The 23,927-nt window shown below is 44.6% G+C and overlaps 2 protein-coding genes across 2 annotated transcripts in view; both read right to left on the bottom strand.

The window, feature by feature from the left end:
* Positions 1–17,441, bottom strand: part of kcnt2b (potassium sodium-activated channel subfamily T member 2b) — a 32,467-nt gene extending 15,026 nt beyond the window's left edge. Inside the window, exons 1-12 of the mRNA XM_068749545.1 lie at positions 17,353–17,441; positions 8,536–8,615; positions 7,716–7,818; positions 7,437–7,499; positions 6,583–6,631; positions 6,131–6,189; positions 5,157–5,232; positions 4,969–5,052; positions 4,485–4,579; positions 3,520–3,700; positions 1,487–1,651; positions 341–477 (exon numbers count right to left, since the gene is read on the bottom strand). Coding sequence (XP_068605646.1) covers positions 341–477; positions 1,487–1,651; positions 3,520–3,700; positions 4,485–4,579; positions 4,969–5,052; positions 5,157–5,232; positions 6,131–6,189; positions 6,583–6,631; positions 7,437–7,499; positions 7,716–7,818; positions 8,536–8,615; positions 17,353–17,441 — 1,181 coding nt within the window. The remainder of the gene's footprint in view (positions 1–340; positions 478–1,486; positions 1,652–3,519; positions 3,701–4,484; positions 4,580–4,968; positions 5,053–5,156; positions 5,233–6,130; positions 6,190–6,582; positions 6,632–7,436; positions 7,500–7,715; positions 7,819–8,535; positions 8,616–17,352) is intronic.
* A 1,256-nt stretch (positions 17,442–18,697) lies between these two features.
* On the bottom strand, positions 18,698–23,495 carry qtrt1 (queuine tRNA-ribosyltransferase 1). Its single transcript, XM_068750290.1, has 9 exons — positions 23,202–23,495; positions 23,004–23,072; positions 22,787–22,925; positions 22,497–22,691; positions 21,973–22,111; positions 21,824–21,899; positions 21,595–21,704; positions 20,697–20,781; positions 18,698–19,472 (listed from the first exon to the last, which is right to left on the bottom strand). The coding sequence occupies exons 1-9, from the start codon at positions 23,490–23,492 to the stop codon at positions 19,320–19,322; spliced, it is 1,257 nt and encodes a 418-aa protein (XP_068606391.1). The 5' UTR covers positions 23,493–23,495; the 3' UTR covers positions 18,698–19,319.
* Between the last annotated feature and the right edge of the window lie 432 nt (positions 23,496–23,927).

Raw genomic sequence — 23,927 nt, 5'->3', positions numbered from 1 at the left:
GGCAGAACTGCAGAACAACCAACAAATGTGGGCTGTTAAGAACACGTGTGACAGATGCAGCATTTTACAAAAACAAATGTCTGCACACAGCTTTCAGGGGTCACAAAAACGGGCCACATTTGACCCCTGGGCCTTGAGTTTGACACATGTGTTGTAGGTGCTTTAGGTATTAATTATGAGCTCTATCTTTTACCGCGCATCCCAGCTTTTCCATAGAGCTATCCTAGGCTGATGATATTTGAGGCAATACTGCATGTATGCAAATACTAATGATATCCTATGCATTGTTATAATAATAAACTCTTGATCACTTAAATGTTTTTTTTTTTTTTTAACTCACTTGGCTCTCATCAGGTCTTGGTCTTTCAGAGCAGATCCCTGCAGGTAGATGACTCTCTGGGCCCACAGAGGCACATGAAGGACCCTCCTAACCTGGACATCCATCTCTGCTGGGCAAAGGATCACCACGTAGTAGTCCTACACAACCACACAGACACAAACGCACACAATTTGTAGTGTGAGTGATGAAGCTTCAATCACAAGCAAAATATCAGCAACCTGGATCAGGTGCATTTAGGAAGAAAGGCATATGCATATGCATGGGGGGGGGGGGGGATAAGAGATGTTGACACTTCAGAGTGGCGTATTGAAAGAGCTAGTGAGGAGCACCTTCTTGTTCTGAGACAGCCGTGGACAATGAATGGCTTTTCATCGCTGAAATGTTTTTTTTCTGCCTGAATTTGTTAACCCGAATGAAATAAAAGCAGAGCCCGAGGAGAGGACAGGCCCCGACCATGCACTCGAGTACGGAGCAAAGAAAGAGGAGTGAAGCTAATGCAGACGAAGGGCGGAGCTCAGAAGGGAACTCAGTCGCCTGTTGCTCTTGGAAATACAAAAGATGATCAATCTTCAATTTATTTAAATGAGTGTGAAATATAATTCTTGAACTTTGGAAAAAAGAAAGAAATCTCCTACTTTCTATTTTGTTATTATTATTTTTTTGCAATTTGCCACAGTTTGACCCCTTTACAAGAAAAAGGATATGTGAGCCATAGTCCTCCAACAAACACTGTTCACATCCACCATGTACACTCGTCTCTTACAGTTAACTGGTATTTAAAAAAATTAATTAAAAAACAAAACACCAAAACGTATATGTTTTCTTGCAAATGCTTTTCCTGTATTGGTTTGTGGAGCGTCCTTCCATTGTGTCATTGCAGGGGCCATGTTGAAAGAATCAACCGATCGCACATGATCCATATTGAAGGTGTTTTTCACACACACACACACACACACACACACACAAAAGCAAACAGAGACGTCTGTTCCAATACGAATAAGGTAGCAGTTAAATCCTTAAATCCATGCCACCGGTGAATTAATCCCCTTCCTTAACCTCAGTTGCTCAGAGAGGGATTTACAGACAACAAACACACAAAGACCCCCCAACACCATCTTGTCCTACTTAAAAACCACTCGGAGAGACCTGCAGTCGGGGGTGGGCGAAGAACTCGTTGAGGAAGTCCATGAGGAGGTCGATCTTGAGACAGCTGACGCACAGCACGACGTGCTTCTCCGTTTGCGCCCTGTAGCGGCTGTAGTTGCCCCCGGACTTCTGCCGCTCCATCCACAGGAAGGCCAGCTGCTCGAACTGCATCGAGGATGACGTACAGTAGATCACATTGAGCAGATGGAAAGTGGATTAAGCAAGAGTACAAAAAAAGGGAGTCCGGTGGTTTATAAAACACAGCAATGTTTGGCCAGGGAGAGTATTTGAGGTAATTAAATGGTTCAGGGCGGTGGTGTGAATGAAGAATGATTCATAGGGTGATAGAGGTCATTTAAAATAATGGCAGCCCTGAGGAAAACTGCATCATCGTCGTCAATGTGCTGGGGATAAATGAAGTATTTTAGTTTAAATCACATTCACATGCTTAAATACAGGGCTCTTTATTTTTGTAAGCCTAGCAAAAAAGGAAAGATCAATTTGTCAAAGCACAAATATATAAACAAACATATAAATTCTGAATGCAGTTGTGACTGAGAGGAAGAACAATTCTACTTTAAAGCAACATTTCTTGCATTTAAAAAAAGGGTCATGTGTTTCAACTTTCAGATATTGATATTTGTCTGTCAACTTTTCCACCAAAAAACACTTGAAATTAAAGCTTATTATTACATCAATATGCTTTTGAGGCTTAGCGAATGACTCTTAAAGGAGTGTTTATTATAGTGTGTGTGTGTGTGTGTAAACACAATGACAGGAAAATAGGCAGAAGCAGCAAAAAAAAAAAGCAAATGATGGCAGCTGAATCCTGATGCCGCCTGTTCAAAGCAGCACTCAGGTAGAGGACACACACACACACACACACACACACACACACACGCACACACTCACACACACACACACACACACACAAGGTGGGGGTTTGTGGTTCAAGGGGATAGTTTCTAAATATCAAGGAAGAGAAGGAGACGGGAGGGTGACATGAAATATATGCAGGTGATGCGCAAATTGGCATTTCTTTATGGGATGGCTCATGTGAGTTAAACGAGAGTATTTTCTTGCGATCACATGGCCACGGCTGACGGGGGGGGAAAACAAAAACACTGAGAGCATATTTAAGAGCCAAGCAATCAGTGGTGCGTGGGATGCAGCCCGACACCTACTGCTTATGAGACGTGCGCATGGGGGGTGGGGGGGAGGAAAGCCGTCAAAGATGAGCCACGCCATTAGAAAATCCAATTTGCAACAAAACAAGAATGTCAGTACAGCAAAGGACATGCAAAGTGTTCAGCAGCGCGGTGTGAGCGGGATCCCCTCCCCATAGAGGCTGTTCTCCAACTGCAGACACTGAATGCACACAAAGGAATTTCCTCCTATTAGCACTTGAACGTCATCTGGGAGCCTCGTAGGCACTTGAACCTCCTCAGGGATGAAGGGTTCAGGAGAATATTAGCAGTATAGCCACAAGGATACCATACAAATTGTGTTTTCTTCAGGGCGCTTTTATTAGTCCGGGAACAACTAATGCGTGTTTGTGTGCATGTGCTCCCTCACTTGAGCGGTTAAATGACAGGAGTGGGATTTGGGGAATTTAGCGAATAAGGAAGACTCTCGCACTTCTGTGAATAAAAATAGTGCAGTAAATGTACGTAGGATGCAGTGAGTCATTACATTATTTTGCAGGGCGGGGAATATAAGAATCTTTCATGTTAGCAGAGAAAATGTAACCAAAGATATACACAAACAATAATAATTAAACTTTTCATCTTAGACATACTTTTTCTTACCACTTAAAAACAATTACTGTATTCAGTTTATCTGAGGTTTTCCTGCCTCCTTTTTATCTGAAAGTCTAGAAGAGCTAAAATAAAAATTAAACACGAGACTGAGAGATGGTTTTTTTTTGCCTTCATTAAATGATGATTCATTAAATCTATTATTTTTTTGGGGATAGCTTTTCAAAAGTCTCATTTTCTGCGATTGCACCAAAGGTTATTACCATGGTTTCTCACCTGAATGGGAAGCACAATGAGTGCCACAAAGATCATGATGACTACCAGGAGCTGCGAGGGCCAGATTTTGGGGGTGACATCTCCAAACCCCACCGTGGAGAAGGTGACCACGCAGAAGTAGAGCGAGTCAAACAGGGTCAGGTTGTTTCCCGCTCGCTCCAGGTGTTGGATGCCACAGATGCTGGTGTGGGTTGGCAGGTCAGAAGAGACGGAGAATAAAAGAAATAACGAGCATCACTGCTTACAGTTGCGAGCATGCATTTTTGTGCTTTTAGGATTAGTCAACAGGAAAAATATTAGCGGATAAATGCTAATTTTATGATTGATGCACTGTTTGTCACAAGGGATTACATGCCAGAAATGATGTCACCACAACTCTTCAATAGCCCCCATTTGAGGCTCTGCAAATAGTTGCAGCCAATGGTTGTGTACCGCTGAATGGTCCTAACAACTGTAGCTGTTTGCATTCACAACGTTTGCATCCGTGGCCACTGCATCCTCAGGATCTGTAGGGCAATGCTGGTTGCCAAGCCGTGCAGGTAAACATTTGTCGGGGGGGTTTGAACCAGATTAATCCATGTTGCGTGTAGGATGTTCTGGATTAGCTGACATTTCCACACTAAATATGTCACCATCTAACACATTCTCCACCGGTTATCATCTCACCCCAGCGCCTCACTCTCGTCTCGGCACATATTATATCTCGGCTCTCCATCTTTTCTCTCTTTTAAATTCAGGAGCAATGTGTTCTATCTCTCATTCCCCCCCCCCCCCCCCCCCCCCTGCATGGCTCTACATCTCACACCCTTTCGGCTCCTTTCACCAACCCCGGCCACGAACATAGCACCATTCCCTCTCAGTCCAACAGCCATTTGACACGTCTTTCCCCCCTTTTTCTTTCCTTGTTGCCCCCCCCCTGCCCCCCGGCCCCTTCTCAGTTCAGCATTGGCAGCAAAGGTACCAACCATGTAAACATGAGACAGACCAGCGTGCTGATGAGAATCACCACCTGGTTAAACATGGCTGAATGCGTTCGCTGGATCGCCCGGTGGAGATCGTTCTGCAAAGAGAGAGAGAGAGAGAGAGAGACGCATGTGTCTGGAAACAAAAACAATGCCTGCGGGCGTAAAATGAGAATGAAATTCAGTTCAGGGGTAATAGGACAAAGACAATATAAACAATTTAAGCAACAAAAACAACACATAAAAAGATGATGAAAACGGCAACGTGTGAATATATGCAGCAGCGGGAAGACAGTTTATTGAAAAACATGAAGCAAGTCGCGCTGGGCAGAGGTTGCCGTAGAGATGAGAGCGGGAATGTGAGCGGCTCCGATAATAAGATTCAATGTTTTATGAATGGTTTACCTTCACCTCAAGAAAAGAGACAGAGGGCAGAAAAAAATAAAGATAACAAAATGAAAGTGAGGGAAGATAGTCCTTTACTCACTATCATGTTCTCCAAAGCATGTTTGGCCAGCCAGCAATTGAGAAAGACGGGGATGAAGAGATTTCTGAAGGAGGGCAAAATCACCTGTCGAGGAGAGAAGGCTTCAGTCGGCTTGAATGTCCATCACGTGACTTGGGGGGGGGGGCAATGCTCCTGCTGCGTTTGACAATGCAAACCCTTCTACTCACAGTGATCATGAATGGGATGGCGCTGATCATCTCCAAAATGAAGGGGACACGCAACACTTGCTCCCAGACGTTGCCCAACACAATCCAAGTGCTGGGGTCGGGAACCAACGTAAAAACACAGGCCTACTTGCAGAGGGCATCAAATCGACACTTCTGCGTCACTCCCCTTTGGGAGGAAATGTAGGATTATTTGCAACTCAATTAAGATGTCAGCCATTGCTTTTTTTTTTATGTCTGCCACCTACGTATGACTGACCTGTATTTAACTAGCGTGGGTGAACAGACACGGGGTATATCCACAGGCATCCGTCAGCTCTAAATGCTAACTCTAGCTGCCAGAATAATCTGCAGAGGGAGTCCCTTTATAGGCTTATGCCGTCAAATACATCAAAGGGAGGGGCAACCCGTCCATTGATTCCCCCCCCCCCCCACACACTTTAGCAACACGGGGGCCTTGGACAAAAATCTTTCTGATGTGTCAATAATAGGATGCTGCATGCTGAAGAATCCTTGATGTAATGTCAAAATAAAAGGAGCCGTATCAAGGTAGTAAAAAAAAAAGGTGAGCAACCAGACTGACCTCGCTACCCACCGCTGGGATGAGAGCATCAGTGAGACGCTTACAACCTTTTTTATGCACGCGTTCCTGCCTACTGTAGCTTCTGTTATCTACTTAGATCAGCAATATCAGTGACTTTGCCATGACTGGTCAGCTCAGAGTGTTTACACCGCTGCCACAGGAGCTTTTGAGCGTGAAAGAAAAGGTTCCTTTAATGCTGGGAATAACCAAGCAGACATCTCTGATGGGCAGCAGCAGCAGCAGCAGCAACACAGGAACTGGGTCAGGGGGAGCAGGTCATGAAACCAGGCTTATAGAAGTCTCGCAGTATTGTTTGATTGTATGCCCACACACATGTAAACATCACAGCCGCAGACATCATAAAATGCGCCGCGGCCATGAGGGGTCACTCACCTTGTAGCTGAGATACACGAGCAGCATAGTTTCTGAAAAGCTGATGAAAGCCACGAGCACCTGCAAAGAGAGAGAGAGAGAGAGAGAGAGAGGGAGAGCAGACAGAGAGGAGTAAAGATATTCAGAGAGAGACCAGTGGGGAGAGAAATTTGGAGTTTGCAGAGATGGAAGAGAAAAGCGTGGGAGGAATCAGTAGGCGTGCTGGTGATTGAGGAAACAGGTTTAAGTGAAGCAAGCGATGGCCTGCTGTCTGACTGTGCACGCCACGAACACGCTCGTATACTGTGTGCGGAAGCATTGAAAAACCACACGATTTCGCGAATTGCAAACCCATTGAAACCCCGCTGCTAATGCAAAATGCTAATGAACCAATCAAAGCAAAGTTCTGATTGGCCAACGTGTGTTAACAGAGCGAGGCCACGCCCACATGGGCCGCGTGCTGACTCGTCTGACCTGCAGCGTCCACAGCGGCAGCGGCCTCTCCACCCAGATGATCAGTTTCCTGCAGAATGAAAGAGAAGAGACAAATGTGCCATTAAAAAAGAAAGAATAACCGGGGGGGGGGGGGGGGGGGGCACTGAAGTGGACAAAACATAAAAGTTATTTTCCAAACACAATGGCCAGGGACCTCTGCTCATGTTGCTTCATAAATGCTGTTTACAACCGGGCAGAAGTGGAGCGAGCGAGTGCAGATGTGCTCGTATTGAAAGAGGAAAGTAATAATCGCAAAGTCAGATGGAAATTTACAGCCTGAATGCGAGTCTTTTGCCGAAAACACCCTGGGGCGCTATCATGGCTGCTTGCCTGCCTGCGATCTGATTCGCTCCAACGACTCTCCTGCCCAGGAGGCGGCCCACCCCCCTTCCCCCCCCCGAGATGGCTCTGTCAGGCTCCTTATTCATGTGGAGCCTGAGCTTAGTCAGTGTCACCAGCCACCAATTAGATCAATAGGCTCCTGAGAAGGAGACATGGCATAGCCTGCAGGTCCACTTCCTGGTCTCCCTCCGTCTCCGCTGTTGCAGATTGCATGCTTTATCTCCACTACAATCGCTGTTGATTAGGCTGCACAGGCACGACATGCGCATAATCCAGACAGATAATCCATACAACTGGATTGTGTCAAATGAACATGCTCTGCAATGCTCAATATCAGCATTGCGAATTACATCAGTTTCGTGAAATTGCATTGATTACGTTGCGCAAGGCTTCCGACCGGCGGGCCCGCGTTGGGGTTGCCAGTCTCCCTGGGGGTGTTTTGCTGTCCTTTCTCCGCAGGCTGAAACCATCAATTCTAATTAGAGACTTACCAATCAAATTCGCTCCAGAGACGAGAAGATGCATTTTGTTTCGTGCAGTTTAGTCCAGTCACGCTGCTGGAGAAAGAACACACACAAATGTCTACCTTTGTGTGGACCTCAATCCAAATATCATTTTACTTCACTGATTGGATCTCGACCCCCCCCCCCCCCTCACATCCAACCCATTAATGGGGTTTTCCTCTACACACTATTGGCCTGATGCACCTGTTCCTCCTATCAGGCCTTTGTTTCACCCCATTAAGCCCCCGTTTTCACCACATCGCTCACCAGTCCTGTGTCCCCTCTTGCGGGTTGTCCAGAAGGACTCTAACGATGTAGAGGAGGCAGCTCAGCACCTTCAGAGCAAAGTTGAACATTCGCACTCTCAGACCTGCAACACAAAAATGACAATATTTAAGCACAAGTAGGAGTCAGAGCTGATTTTTCTCAGATATGCTTTATTTAATTTTTAATATGGTTCAAAATGTATCTATTCTTCTTTTTCCATAAAGCCTTGAAAAATCCTGGTACAGCCCACAGAGCTCTCGAGAGCTCCGTGGGCTGCTTTGAACTGGTGTGTGTTTAAGATAATAAGAACAAGACAATAAGAAAGGCTTTAGAAAACAAACAATACAAAAGCTAACGGCCATACGCTCACCAGTCCCAGAAAAGGCTCTCGAAAACACAGCTTTTAAATAAAGCACATGTCGGAATGCTCAAGGGTCGCTTATTTTGGTCGGTTTAATATATCAGCAAACATACACAGTATTTTATCTATTTAAGTACATTTTTTTATAAACTTAATGCTCAGTTTATATTATAATAACAATTAATAAAATAGTAAATTCATGTTTTACTACAATGTAATAACTAATTAAGTACAAAATACAACCCAATCTACTTCAAGTTAGAGTTTTGTGAGCATACATATTTAATCAGTTTGTGTATGAGAAAATCAACCCAACCACTAAAAAAGACTCATCAAACATTACGAAAACCCCCCCAAAATAGGCGATGAGATGCAGAGCAGGAATGACAGCACCAAAGGGAATTAAACTCGCTGATTACACAGAGAGGAAAACGTGATCGGAAAACAAAGGCAACTCACTGGATCTTTGGTTTTTGATGAAGAAGAGCTTGAGGCGCTCTTTGAAGGTGTTTTCATTCACGTAGAACTCCACCTGCACTCTAGAGTGAGAGAGAGAGAGAGAGATAGAGAAAGAGAAAGAGAAAGATGCAGATAAGGAGGGTGCAGACGAGAAAAGAAAGGGGAAATGAAGGCGATTAAAGGAGGTGAAATAGTCTGTTTGTAGTCAAGTGGCTGGAAAGAGAGGAGGAGGAGAATAACAAAAAAAGAAATGCGAAGAGTTGAGCAAATTAGAGAATGAAATGGTGACAATGATTATTTGCGCAGTGAAAAATATGTAAATAAGACTTTGTGTCTGGCTGCATTACAGACTAATGGGTTTGGAGGAAGTGGTATTCCTGCCTGTCCTGCTGCCCATAGGCCCAGACAGCCACAGTCAGTCCCGTTATCTCCACTGATTAAATACAGAGCAACAAATTACTTCCTTTTGATGTTTCTGCTGAACACGGGAGGCCGTAATTACTGCCCCCCCCCTTCCATTCTAGCACACCACAATTACTTGCACACACACACACACACCTACTGTATGCGCAAAAGCCCAACATGCACACCTGCAAGTGGAACATTGGGATTATTCACAGGCCCGTCGCACAGAGCTCTGATAAGCACGACCGACATGTTCCTAACACAGCTCTTACATGTCCAGTCACGCAACCAGCAGGACTGAAGGTGAGTGTAATTTCCTGTCTGACCACGGCAGGGGATAATTCTCAGTCGCCCTCCTTTCATCCGAGGGTGGGAAGAGAGGATGACTCAGGTTGAGGATGAAGGGCGCCAGCCTTGGCTTCCTGGTGGTCGCCACACAACATGGGGACGGATGAAAGAGAAGGAGAACAACTGCAATATATCGTCCTGTCTGCATGGAGGAAGAGATAGCGGTGTGTGTGCGTGTGTGTGTGTGTGTGGTGTCAATGGGTGTCAGAGTGTGTCGGAGAGGTGGGGGGGTGGGGGTGTCTTCCCAGGGTTCCCCAGTGACTCAATATAAATTGGTATAATAAGACCAATAACATCACCCCACATGTTCAGACATACGCGAACCAAACCCAATGACGTGCTGTATTTGCAATATTGGGAGGGGGGTGGGGCAGGCTTGCCCTTTTGTTGCTATGGCAACATGGGATTCGTTGTCTTTGCCTTACTTCTCACATGAGCAGATGTGAACAAACACATACTTGTGAGTGTGTTCAGCCGCTGGCTGATGGCTCTCTTTGCTCTGAGCAGCCTGCTAACAATAAGGCGTCTGCTGCACACGTGAAGGAAAACAGAAGAGCATGATGACACACATAGCAACCCCCCCCCCCCCCCCCCGTAAAAGAAAAGGTGCGTAATTCCACCTTTACATTTTAACATGACCTTGTAAGAAAAGCTGCAAAGGCGGAATGTCCTGCAGCATTTGCAATAGAGAACGCAAGAGAACATGTGTGCATCTCAGTCTGGATGTGTATGTGTGTGTGTGTGTGGGGGGGGGGGGGGGGGGGGGGTCATACTGAGCTAATTGACCATATGACAGCATGAGCTGCACAGACCAATCAAACCATCAATATCGTGGTGAAGGGAATAATCTTCACTTGTTTCTAAAGTAAATAATATTGTTACGCATCCATATAAAAGATGCCTGGGAATTATACATAATAAATTCATCTAATCTAGCACACTGAAGAGATTTTCTTCCTAGTTTAAATCAAAATTCCAGTGAATAAATAGATTTTGAACTTCGTATCTTGGCGCAGCGTATCATTTTTGTCCACAAAGATCTGGCAATATGCAGGCAGCAGAGCGGAGGACTAAATGTTCAATCATTAAATGCGTATTTAGTTATTTCCTACAGCGACAGGTGACTGAGTCTGATGAGATCACTGCGCGTGGCTTCCATAGCGCTCCGCTCTGGCAAGTTTTTGAGATAATTATCCACATAACAAATTAAAATGGTGAAAGCTTTAATGTTTGAACTCCCAAACGCTAATGTCCCATTTTACAGCCAAACACATTTGGCACTGCAACTTTACGTCTGACCAATAAGAGTGTGTTTCTAGCCTAATTTCTAGACTTCCTTATTCCCTGGTTTTGTTATTTGCCTTAAGACACATTTTAAACCATGGGCGTTCATGCATAGCATTCAACACAGTCTAAAAGCCTCTCCGGTCTCTGTGAGAAGATGCTATGGTAACTAATTGGAAGAGGGGGCTAATTTAGGGGGTCACTTTTCTCTTCGCATGCCTCTCTGAGGGAGAGCGTTTCCACTTGAGCGTGAAACAGAGGATGAAAAATAAAGTGGAAACATAGCCCAATATAGAGCTGAGCTGTGGGCTAGATTGGGAGTTGGGATCTTTAATCTAAGAGGAGAACGGGGAGATAAGAACACATTACAAACTCATAAAAAGGCTTATCTCAAGACAAAAGACACATGAGTCCATCATGATGGCACCTCTAGGCAACAGTCATATATCAGCGCCTCAAAACCCCTCCAAAAAGCACAGGGAAAATAAACAATAACATATTTATTGATTAAAAATGGCTTTGTGTAGAATAAAAACACATTGCACTGCATTAAGAAACAACCGTGGGGAAAATAAAACCCCAGAGACAGAAGGAGAGCGGCTATTTCTGCATGCTCCTCCTTAAAAATATAAATTTATCAAAGTAATTCTTTAGATTACTGACTGATGATGTAAAATATATATATATATATATATCAGCTCTAACAGCTGGAAACTAGAGAACATGAAGAAACGGGCGACGCATAGCATTTCTGGCCTGAGCCTGGGAGAGAATTTACATTTCCATATCAGGACGAATACTCTGAGAGTTGAAGTGTGAAAGAGAGAGGGAGAGCGAGAGAGAGAGAGAGAGAGAGAGAGAGAGCGGAGACAAAAATACAGACAAATAAATAGACAGACAGATGGACAGAAAGACAGAGGGGGGCATGTGGAGGAGGATGTATGAGAGAGAGAGAGAGATAGAGAGAATGCCGAAGCTTGTTCTCCTGCTGCTTCCACCCATGCCTCTGCTCCATAATGACACAGCACTAGCCAATATAATGACACAGTAAAGAGAATAAAGAAACCCAAATATATGCGTGCACAACAGCTCAGCGTTCACACGTCACAACCTCCACACAAAACTCAGAAATAGCCTTCGAACCCGTGGAGATAAAAACAAGACCTAAGGTAAGCAAGGGAGCGATTCCACGCCTGGAATCAATCATCAGTGTTCAATTTAATAAGATATGCAATGACTGCATGTAATATCCAGAGAACGCCTTTGCATATTAAAGCATGCATAGGGATTGGGAAAGGATGCACTGAATATCGACTTGCGCAAAATGATAAATATTCAACAAGAGGTTGCCTTCCATGCGCTACGGCTACGGCAAGCGACACGGACCATTATGATACGAGAATAAAGAATTACCTGGCATTTATGGGTGAATGTGCGATTAGGAGCTCCTCTGAGGAGAGGGCACAGCTGAAAGAGCAAAGACCAAAAACACAGAATAATAACAACAAACGAGGGCAGGAGAAACTCAATAGGGTGACGAGAGGGAAATAAATGACACATCGCCATCGGGCTGCCATAAAAGCTTCACAGAATCAAGGTGGGCTCCGCTTCCTTCAGGGCTGGGCAGCTCGTCCCCCCTGACCCAGATGTGCAAGCGTGAATACACGCTGTGAGAGGCCGATTTCTCACTCACTGAAAAGTGAGAATAAAAGAATCCGATTATTATTCATCTGTGCTGCTGACATCTCATCTGTTTAACCACGTATGGCTAAGATCCAGCCTGATACCTGAGCAATACATTTCCCTTGTTCTGCCGTGGATGTGCCCCCCCCCCCCCACACACACACACAGAAATTGCACAGCAAGGAAATGAGAGCAATGATTTGCAAGAAAAGTGTCATCTATCCCACGGTGCATTGACGGTAAGTAATAGTGAACTGCGGCTTCAACTCGGGGCCCATTTCCTGAACTGCCTCGGCGTTCTGATGGATTCTAACTTCCCATGCATCATCAGTGCGCCGGCTCCAGCCGCTCCTCCTCTCCTCCTCCCCGTTCCCTGATGTAATGGAGTATTGCCTCATCCTTTCCTTAAACGACCATTCACTATTTGTGGCTTAGAGCAGGATACGTCAAAACGCTCGCAGAAAAAACGAGCAGAAGACGACAAATTCAACACTTCTGGATCCACGCCTCGCTCACTTAAAACAGGCATTTCCATCCCTTTCTCGTGGGAAGAAATGTGGCTTACATTGAGGCATGATTCTATTAAAAGCCCCCCCCAATGACATTCTATCTTCCACTCCCCGCGGGCTACATTAGCCTCAGATGTGCAGACATTTAACGTGATGAAATCAGTGTTAGACGTCCATCACTTTCAAAGTCACTGCCGAGAGGGAGACACATATGAGGAGCAGGGGGGTGGGGGGGGGGGAGAGGAATCATCTTTATTGCCACATCCCTGGTGTCTATGGGCTGTTACCATTTGAAAGTCCTGCGGTGTACTAAACTGATGCACGGTGGGAATCGGGGAGTCGAGATCAGGAGACGAAGCATGTCTTACCAGCTCCCTCTCCCCCCCCCCCCCCCCCCCCCCCCCGAGTCCACAGGGCCTCAGTTAGAGCCCTGACATGCACACATTCTCTATATGAAGTACGCAGCGTCACCCTAAACACAAGTTACACCAGTCCCTGGAACACAGAGAATAAAAGACTGAAATGAACCCTAAAGTGTCTCCGGGTTTCAGGTCTCAGGTGCACTAATTAAACTTACAAAACACGCCAGCTGCTCATGTTCACAAGGTGTCATGTTCACAGCACGCTTTGTTTCGGGATCATCCTTGGACCCCCCACCCGTGCTCCCTCATTTGCTCTCAGACTTTGCCCTTAATTTCTTTCTTAAATGCTTTTTCAAATTAACATTTGCCTGGTTTGTGTTTATTTATTGACCCTGCTCTCTTGGACTCATGTTTCTCATTGCCCATGCAAAGCTTCACAATGAATTCCGGTCAGCAACTGGGTGATTTAAGGCAAAGTCAATCTGCTCTCCCAGGATCACAAGGCCGTGTGAGTCGTGAAAGTCGTCCTGAGTGCCGCGTGATTCCCGGCTCACACACCCAGGCTCCGATCTTATCAAATCACCTTTTCGCACAGTGACTCTTCTCAAACCAGCCATTTTCCCGTCACTAATAGCCTCCTCTCTATGCCAGCTACGCACTGCAGTCGTGATGCATCTTACATCAATGACTCTGGAACGCTCCACAGAGCCAGCCGTCTGCTTTTTAAGCCGTCAGTGAAGGACTCTGATTTCCACTTTATAGCAGAAAAGTGGTATGAATTCTGTCACTATTGATGGATCATGCTCCACACACTGGCCTTGCCAGATTAAGGGGATTTAAAGAAATAAGATTGGGGAGGGGGGCAAAGGGAGGAGGAGAAGGGTGGCAGGTAGTAGACTAAAACCAAGAAATGTGGGAGATGTGGCAGCTAATAACAGATTGTTCTAAAGACAAAAGGCTGTCATTTGTATGGTAATCCAGGACTCGGTGGAAAACTCCATCTGAGGTTTTCTATTGTGGAGAAATGGAGACTGTATTTCATTTCACTCCAGACAAATTAAACAAGCGAGCCGAGCCGGGCTGGGAGGGATGTGTGTGTTTATAGGCCGTCACGAACAAGCTACCAGCGGCGAGAAGAAAGCGATAATATTAACTCTGCGACGCTGCAACACAGTAATTGCTGTACATTAGCCACAATTCATTGTTTGGAGAATTCGCACAGTGCAAAAAGTTCATTTTGACAACGAAGGGCGCCGGGGATGGGAAGACGGGAGCATTGGATGGAAGATGGAGATGTAGGAAGCCAGGGTTTATTTATATAAGATGCACACATAACACGTTCGTTTTGCTGCTTCATTCTAATAAAATGATCGTCATCAGTCGACAAAACAGCTTTAATTATTCATCCGTCTGGCATTTCCTCAAAACAGAAGCCTCTGCCTCGCCGCCACAAAATATAAGTGGTGTCGGTGTAATTGCAGCAGGAATAATGTTCCTATTCATGTGTCCGGGATACGTTTCAGCAGCGCTATTTATCTGATCACTTATGTGGGTGTGCCCCCCCCCCACCCAAGAGAATTTATTTGTTGTGGTTCCTTCTCATTTGGTTTCGTCTCATCTCATTTCTTCCTTTTTGCCTCCTCGTCTTCCCCATCCTTCCATCTCTGACCCCGACGTCGATGTGACTGCATCCTATTTCTGGAGGTCTCGCGTCCTGATATGAACGATGCATGACGAGGCGATGAGGAAAGGAATCAAGTATGTCTGAATTTAAAAACTGAGTGGGACTCTTTCCAGTTTAGAGCCTTGCTTGCCTGTGATATTGCTTTTGCTGCGTTTGCTAAAAGCGCTTATCTGCAAGAATAACACTGGGGACTAGGGATTATGGACGTAATCCCTGTATGAATGCATACAGATAATTGTCCAGACTAATTTGACTAAAAGATACTGCAGCTTGGAGCGACAATGAAAGAGTCTAATATATTTGCAGTTCATCTGTGCACCAAAATCTTGTTCAAAGACAAAAAGGAATTTCAATTGTCAAATGAAAGAATAAAATATTTAAGGGATGAATCTAATCTTGAGGGCCGAGGCAATCACCCCGGCTCACACACACACACACACACACACAGAGACAGGACAGTGGATGAAGACACATGGTCCACCAGAACATAAAAAACAAACTCTGGAAAATGTAGAAAATGGAGGCACTGCAGATACAACTATAACAAGTGAACTGCAGATCCATGTGTGAGGAAATGAATGATCAATCGCCATCTTTGCGTTTATGTTGAACTGAGGACTCTTCAATAGCTAGATCAGAATGGATTCCACTGGGTTGGAGCGCTTGAAAAAGGGGAAAGTCAGGTATTAAGGCACTTCAATCAAGTCTGAGACCGAGAGGCAAGGATGTGAAGGCAGAGTGATGCATGGACAGAAACACACACACAAAGGAGTGATCTGAGCTCGTAGAGGAGGACGCCCATAGAGGTTTAAATGGATTATGGGGCTCAGGACTAAGTGCAACCGTACGTGTCAAGAGGATGAGTTTTGCGCATGTTGACTTTTGGATTGAGAGTCTTTTTTTTTTGTGCTGACGTGTTGTCAAACTTTATGACTTATGGGACCAATCGCTTCTTTAAGGTTGCAACTTGAACATTTATAGGCTAATAGGCCCCGGCAAAGCAAAACGCAGTGTGGTTCGGCCTTGATTAAACCTTTGTGTCACCATCAATTACAGCTCCTGCTTTTCATCTAACCAGTTTGGGTTACACTGACCAACGCTCCCCGGGCAGTGAGGTCAACATCTCGGCGCGCCGTCTTGTCCTCCGCTGGTTCCCGCTCTCTCTCTCACACAGGTGTCTGGACATTTATAGACGAAGCATGCGCTCGTGCAGACGCTCGTAAATGTGCACACAGAAACTGGGCTGCACTCTCAATCATACTCAGCAGATACACAAACGCCGTGGACTTCAAACTCGGCTAGATTCAAATGCTCATAATTAAGACCCACCTCTGTGAAGCGTAATTCTAACCCCTCCCGTTTACGCCTTGGAGTGATCAACGCTGAGCGAACGAAAGGACATCTGTGGCACTGACACACACACACACACACACAGACTCTGCTCACCGACACGGTGCCAGGACTTTTCCAAGAAAAGGCTGCCACCCCCCAGCCGCTGAATCCCTGAAATCAGGTGACTGACGTCAAACTGGTCTGGGAATTCGTCCTCGGGCAATGGCCGATAAATGAGAACAGGTCAGGGGAGCAGCACTGGCACAAGGTAGGCCTTTTTGGGAGGAGTTAGCTGCACAAAATGGGTGTTCTGATCAGCTTACACCACATGATCTGTCACAAAAAGGTCGATGAATTGATAGCTTCAATATGACGAGCATCATTGACTGCCTGGCAGGATGAAGCAGTGTCTCCGGAACGGCTGGACTGGGATTGATGCTTTCAATCACAAGGCTTCTAAATAGTCTTATTTCTATAGCTGCACCCAAATCCACAAGTGTTTCCCTTTTTAATTTTCACCCCAGCAAAGAGTGACACCGTGCATGAAATAGAGGTTAAGGGTTTCCATCAGACAAGTGTAATGAAATGGGATAAAAATAAAAATAAAAAAATGAAGCAGCGCACATTAGATTTACTGCTTTGCAAAATGGAGCGTAAGCAAAAGGTTAATTGGCGGTTATTGAGGCGTCCCCTTGAAATTGCCTGTCCCGGTGGCAGAAGGATCTCTGTAAATCTCAATTATGGCATAAGTAGGAACACAAATAGGGCAACTGTGCTGCAGGTGGCCATGAAAGGAGTTTTATAAATGGAAGGTGTGCGCTACCAGACAGGAAAGTAAAGTATTACTGAATGAACATTTAGCCTCGAGTCTAACTGACCCCCCCCCCCCCTCCCCACCCACCCCCTTTTTTTTGTCTTGCAGGGTTGAATTCATTCATTGTTTTTCCTGGGATAAGATTAGAACCGCAACAGTCGCCACTGCGCACTCTGGGCAATAAGGAGCAAACCTGTTGCAGCGCCCATCAGAGCAGATGAGCACATCTGGAAGGAAAACACTCGGCACATCCACACACCTGAATAAATGACTTCACAAGGGAAAAACGAATAACGAGTTATTTTAAGACAAGGTGAATGTGTGCTCTCGTGGCGCACAATTACGCAACGGATTCAGTGCGCTGTGCGTAAACGACGCAAGCAGCTGCATCCTTACCTATCGTCGGTCTGCCAGTCCCCGAGCAACAGGTCTCGGAACCGGTACCGAGGGGGCAGTGGGAGCACCTCCTTCTCCAGTTCGACCATGGTCCTCCTTCCTAGAGTCCAGATACTGAGATAACCGCAAATCGCTCCCCCCCAAAAAAATCACCTCCGTTCCCCTTCTTTTTTGCTATTCACAACGGAAATCGATAACGAACACATTGATGCTCCTCATAGTTCGACCTTGCTCCTTAAGGGGAAAAAAATTAAATAAATCTACTTCTTTTCGTTTTTGGCACCCGTCGCGCGTTGCAGCTCTACTTTTCCTCCGGGTGAGGCAACAGGTCGTGGATGTTCATCCGTCGATGCGCAGGGGAGGCAGCTGAAGGAGCAACTGGTTGTCTCCCTCAGCAGCAGCAGCATCCTCCCTCTCTGAGCTGCAAATATGGAACCGACCGTCAGAATTCAGAAATGACCAAAAAAAGAAAACAATACGCACAAAAAAAGCCACACTATGGTGCGTAAAGCTGTGTCCATACATGCAGGCTGTGGTGTATGTGCTGCGGCTTGTGATCCATTCTCTCGTCCTGAATGGCGATGGAACTGTTACGCACGTGATCCACATCCACCGAGCGCGTCTCGGTTGCGGGTCTAACGCCGTTTACGCTTAAATTACTATTTTGCATGGAGCGCTATCGCTGGAGTTATAATCTTCTGTTACATTTTTAATGGGTTATAAATCTTTTTTTAGGAGGCACAAATAGTACGTTGTAAACTATCTCCGCTGAAACATACACGAGAACATCACATAAACGCAACGAGCTCTGAGCGTCGTTGCTCTGTCCCCCCCCCCCCAAAAAAATCCATTAGATCCGTTCTCAACGAGTACTTTCTATAAATTGATCCACTTCATATTCCAAACTAGATCATCTGAGTCGAAATACACAATGTGTCCCTGAACTCACCATTAGTATAAACCACGTGGGATGAATATTTTAGTGCGTTCTGCAGCTAATAAGTAGACACTCACACCCTATTATTACACATCAAACCCACGCCTCGTACTGCAGTGGTACCCTTTGGCAGATATTTGACTGCCACTCGCATAAATGTCAAATCTGGCGGAGCTTGCAGTGAAAACGGAAGCTCTAATTGAATTAAATTGAATCATCGAGAGGCAACAGGTGTTATTCAAATGAACTTCAGTGATTCATATTAATGACACACTTTGACTGTCGATAAATCAGATCCTTTATGAGCTCCAAACAAAAGAGGGTCAAGAAGAATCAATGAATTGATGAGGGGGGGGAAAGAAGAACAAGTACCAATATTTAAATTTGTGATTTATTTTTTTTGCCTCCTGCTTGTGAGCCCAGTCTTTCTGTCATTGTGAGATTTTCACGTTTCCTACTTCGCCCTCTCGTGGTGATCATGAAAAAGTCAGGCTGAGTTCATTATCGGCTCGGTTCGATGTGGTCCGAAACACCAGAATGCCCATAAAGCACCATTATTACTGCTGAGTCTTTGCTAAATAAACAAATAAACAAGTAAAAAAAAAAAAAAAAAAAAAAACACTGTAATGGACACAGGCACAAGAAAAAGTCCAAAAATAGCTGGACAGGAAAGCAAAAAGATTTCAAGTGGGCAGGCCTAGATGTGTATCCATGGTAACAAAAAGTGTCTGCGCACCACAGACAAACTATTTACGTGCTTTAGACCTCATTTAAATGCCATTCGGTTTCACATCATCCTAATGTGCACTAAGAGGATCATTTGCAGTCTGTCGCAAAAGACAATCTTTATCCCTCCAGACCCCCCCCCAAAAGAAATTCTCATAGCAAACTAAACAGTTGGTGCACATACAAATAAAAACAACAAGTGTAAAAACAGTCATCTGTTAAAAAAAGTCATTTAAAATATATAAAAATGTCTCAGTCACTCATTTAACCCCCCATTTAGAATACACTAGAGTCCTTCCGGGTTCTATTCCAGTGTAACGTTGACTGAGGCGAGGGCGTCCACGGCCCATCCGGGGTACCGGTCACGCGAGGAAAACAGTCTCTTCATAAACGCCTGGATGAACTCGGGGAATCGTCCTTCCACAATGCTCCGCCTCACAGAATGCATCAGGGTGAGCTGCAAAGAAAGATTTGATGAACTGCAGATAAACAATGCGGCTATTTATTCCTCGAGGGGAATTATCTTTGCCTCTCAGAGCGTGTGGGTCATCAACAGTTCAGCATCCTCAGAATGCACATTAAGAATGTTTGCTTGAACATGTTGCATAATCAACATGATCTGTTATTACCGCCACCAAGGAGGTCATGATTTTGCCTGCGTTTATCGGTCTGACTGACTCCTAGCAACGCAACTCAAACGGTTTCAGATGGATCCTGATTAGATTGCATCTTCAAAAGCTACGGATCAAGATCCAGAAGAATCCGCCAAAGTGTGCTTTATGTGAAGAACTTCTAAAATAACAATGATATAAACGTGAATCCGACTGCTAAGAGTATTTTTCATGGTTAAGGAATCTAAACATATAGATAAAATAAATGTAGGATATTTATTTTTGGTGTAAATCCTAAAATAGTCAGACTGAGGTGCTCGAGTCTCTTCTAGTTGTCTCTTAACATTTACTTTATGGTTTTGGACAAATCCGTCACCCAAGGAGACTCTTCGTCATTCTGATAAGGTCAGAGCAGCTAAACAAGTCTGCGTCACTTTGAGTTACGGCGAGTGCCAATGCATTACATGATTGTGAAGCGACAACAGTGCGAGTCTTATTATTACAAACTTTAATATCTTTAATCAGATTTTTGCCAGAGCAAATTAGTCTTTGAAACTCATTACACAAAGGCATGGTTTGGGTTGATGTCTCTCAGGAGCAGGACTGATGAAATAGGAAACTAATGAACTGATAAAACACATTTAATATACGCAGTAAATGTCTTTATGTCAGATCCTTTGAAGCAAATAAGGAAAATCCCAAATCAGTAACACTACTGTTATCGCATAAAGTAACCACCACTGACAAAATATTCATTATAGTGATTTTTAGACTATTTCTAAAATTCTATTTAGATTTTTCAAACTGACTGATTCTCTTTAATAAAAACATGTAGTTTATATTAAATCTACATGTTTTTTTCTTTTTTTTGTTGTAAAGCTCAATTTGATTCTCACACAATTTTCATTGAATTTTACACAAACGGAAAATTTAGCAACATTTTTGATAGCTTTTATTGAACTTCTCTTAATCAACTGAATTGCCAAAGCAATTATTAAGAAAGTTTCATTTTTTTATTAACTTAAGTCATGATACCATGGTGAGTGTTAAGTGACAGTTTCACGACTGACCTGGTAGGCAACGTTATGGATGGTGATGTGATGCATGGCGGCAGTGTCACTCTTGAACAGAGCATGCAGATAGGCCCGACTATGTCTGAAATCAAAAACATGCATTTTATTTACCTATATTTTACTTATAAAGTGCAAACTGATTGAACGTATAAGGTTGACACTGAACTGCAGGACTGACAAGAGCCTACAGAAGAAGATGGCATATTTCCCATCCTCGCAAAATACAGAGTATTCACATGTATAAAACGTTTTTTGGTTCAGCAGTCAGAAAGAAATATCAGAAAGTGACCAAAAATAAATAAAATGCATGTACAAATTATCAGGAGAAGAAAACGTCTGTGATATACTCTGGAAACTGACCCAACCCTCTTTTGAGGCCAAGTTAGACACCAAATTATTGCCATGGAAACACAAAGGATAATTTTGCATCGTTCCTGGTATAAATGTAAAACTCTTTAAGGAAGCGCATTGTTTGCAGAGTTTTGCGTACTTTTTCCCCCAGATCATTTGTTAGGAATAGTTTTATATATAATATTTTTTTTTGGTGTGGTTGGACACACACACACACATGCACATGCACACTCACACACACACACACACACACAATTAGCTTTTTGTTCAAATGTAGATGTTGTACAATTTGATATATTGTTTGTAAATAAATGTTATTATAACATCATAAGCGTTGTTTTTATTGATTTCAGAAAGTAAACAACTGTTAAGATATTTGACGCGTCACTAAAGCAAAAAAAAAAAAAACCCAGAGTCAAAGCCAGGGATCTGCTTGGAATGTTTCTCCGCATCAAAAGCTCATTTTCTCACTTTCTTTGCGGAGAACTGGTGATTTTGGTGAAAACTGCCTCTGTTCAACAGCCAGCTACTCTAAATGACTCACCTCTTGCAGGTGGGGCAGTGGCAGTCTGGGTCGATGGGCTGGAAGTCCTTGGCATACATCTTCTGTTTTACCTGCAGAGATCCCCACGGCACCAAAGCAGAGCCAAACCTCTGAGGAAAAACAATCAGGACCGTCGGGATCCAGCTGAAATCAGTTCTCCACATGGAATCCTAGCTGCTAAATGACCAAATCAAGGTGCTGATCAGTGGCTGAGATGGAGCGAGCTTACTGCGGTGCGGGTGGGGAATACACAGTCGAACATATCGCATCCCAGAGCGACACACACCACCAAATCCACGGCGTACCTGAGGATCAAACGTGCTCTTACGTCTTTGCATCAGAATTTCCAGGACATTTTTCTACATCGTGCAAACGTACCCCACACCCATGAGATAGCGAGGCTTTTCTGGTGGCAAGTGGTCGGTGCTCAGCGTCACCATCCTCCAGAAGTCATCTTTCTCCTCGCCTCCACTCAGCCCGCCGATGGCAAAACCAGGAACATCACGCCGAGTCATTTCTAGAGGGAAGGAATGAGAGATCTTAACGTGCAAAAATGCAAATTGGTGCCAATTCACTACCACAATGTTTATTTTTATTTAGTCAATACACACAGTACATCATTGTGTGTGTATAACTTTACTACACAAGACTGCTACTCTCCAAATTGTCTGACTCCTGTTTGGCTCACATTTGCATCCTTATTGGTTCAGAATGTAAAAGCATTTCTGCATTCATGATTCAATAGAGTGGAAAAACCAAATGTTTAAAATGGTAATCATGTAGCGTCAGCTCTTGTGTACCATCCAAACACGATGAGTGCTCCAGAATAGTTTGTAATATCAACTACGGTACTTGGGGTTGAAGATCATTAATCATCGGTGACACGGAGCAGCGTCTTTTACCGTTTAGACAAGCCTTCCGTAGCTCCGCGTTCAACCCTCCCTGGATGATGGCGAAAAGGTTCTGTCGATGTGGGTTTTTATTCGCTGCTATGCAACGATCCAGCCAACGAATTGATCGGTGCATTGCTTCCTCCACGCGCGGCCCCGTCACTGTACTACTGACAACATCGTCCAGCTGCATCATGATGTCGGACCCTGGACAGAGGACCAGGAGTATGTTTTATAGAGACTGGAGAATCTCAGTTATTATTTGCTTAATATCGATTAATGTCATTTTACTCTATGCAGACCCAGACTGTTCTGTATGCTGATGGATTTCTCCGGACTTAGTAAGATCTCTTTGCCATCGTAGGGGGACTTGAACCTTACTCCTTCCTCAGTGACCTCAGACAGTTCAACGAGAGACACCATTTGAAACCCCCCGCTGTCCTAAAAGTTGAAAACAAGATATCAACAAACAGGTTTGACCCAATATAAAACACCTCCCTGAGGGAAAGGTGGACTCACAGTTAGGAGATTTCTCTTCCAGTTCATGAAGCCATGCAAACCATTGGCTTTCTCGATCAAACCAGGCCCCTGTGGGCAGTAAAAGTAAAAACAAAACAAACACATAAATAAAAGTTGCAATTATTTTAGATAAGCACAATCAGAGTTAGATTAACTATGATTTAAAAACAGACTCAAATCTACTAAAGCATCACCTACCGGCCTCATGCCCAGGTGATACGTGTTTCCCAGACAGATCTGACATCCGAGATCTTCCAGCTGATCCACGGTGATGCCCTTAAGAGTCCCCTGGGTACCGACCGGCATGAAAACCGGGGTGCTAACGGCGCTGTGCGGCAAAATAAGGTCACAGGCTCTCGCTTTCGTAACCGGACATTGAGCGACGATTCGCAGAGTAAGCGGAGAAGTGGCCGATAGCGTTCTCTTAAGGGACATGTTGTCTTCTGAGGGATTTACATTACCTCCGCGTTCGGCTGTAGCAGCAGCCATGTTGCACCGAACACGTGACGCGGAGCGGCTGAAGTTGACACGCAAGTTGACCAATCACAAAGAAACACTTTGTTTCAAAATTAAGCGAACACGCCCTAAATGCGAGACACCAACGAATACTAACTTTGTAAACAGGCAGCAACGGGAACCAATAAAACACATGCTTTCACGAGAAGGGGGCGGGCTTTACGCGCCGGTCTGGATCGGATGTAGCCTCGCGTAACCGGATGGCGTCCGAGTAAAGGAAGTTTCGTTTCGCGACTTTTACGTCCGTTTCGACTGACAAACTATTCGCTCGACGCGCTTAAAGGAACTCGAAATGGTATTGGCGTGAAGCGCATCGGCGGCGGCCATTTCAGCGTTCAATGAATGAAGGAAGGAGATTCTCGGCTGCGTCAAACGGCGGAACTCAACGCGACCCGAGAGCACCTTGCT

The sequence above is a fragment of the Brachionichthys hirsutus genome, chromosome 16, assembly GCF_040956055.1.
Source record: "Brachionichthys hirsutus isolate HB-005 chromosome 16, CSIRO-AGI_Bhir_v1, whole genome shotgun sequence".
In the NCBI taxonomy this organism is placed as follows: domain Eukaryota; kingdom Metazoa; phylum Chordata; class Actinopteri; order Lophiiformes; family Brachionichthyidae; genus Brachionichthys; species Brachionichthys hirsutus.
The sequence above is the reverse complement of the archived record's forward strand: the minus strand, read 5'-3'. Positions and strand labels throughout refer to the sequence as shown.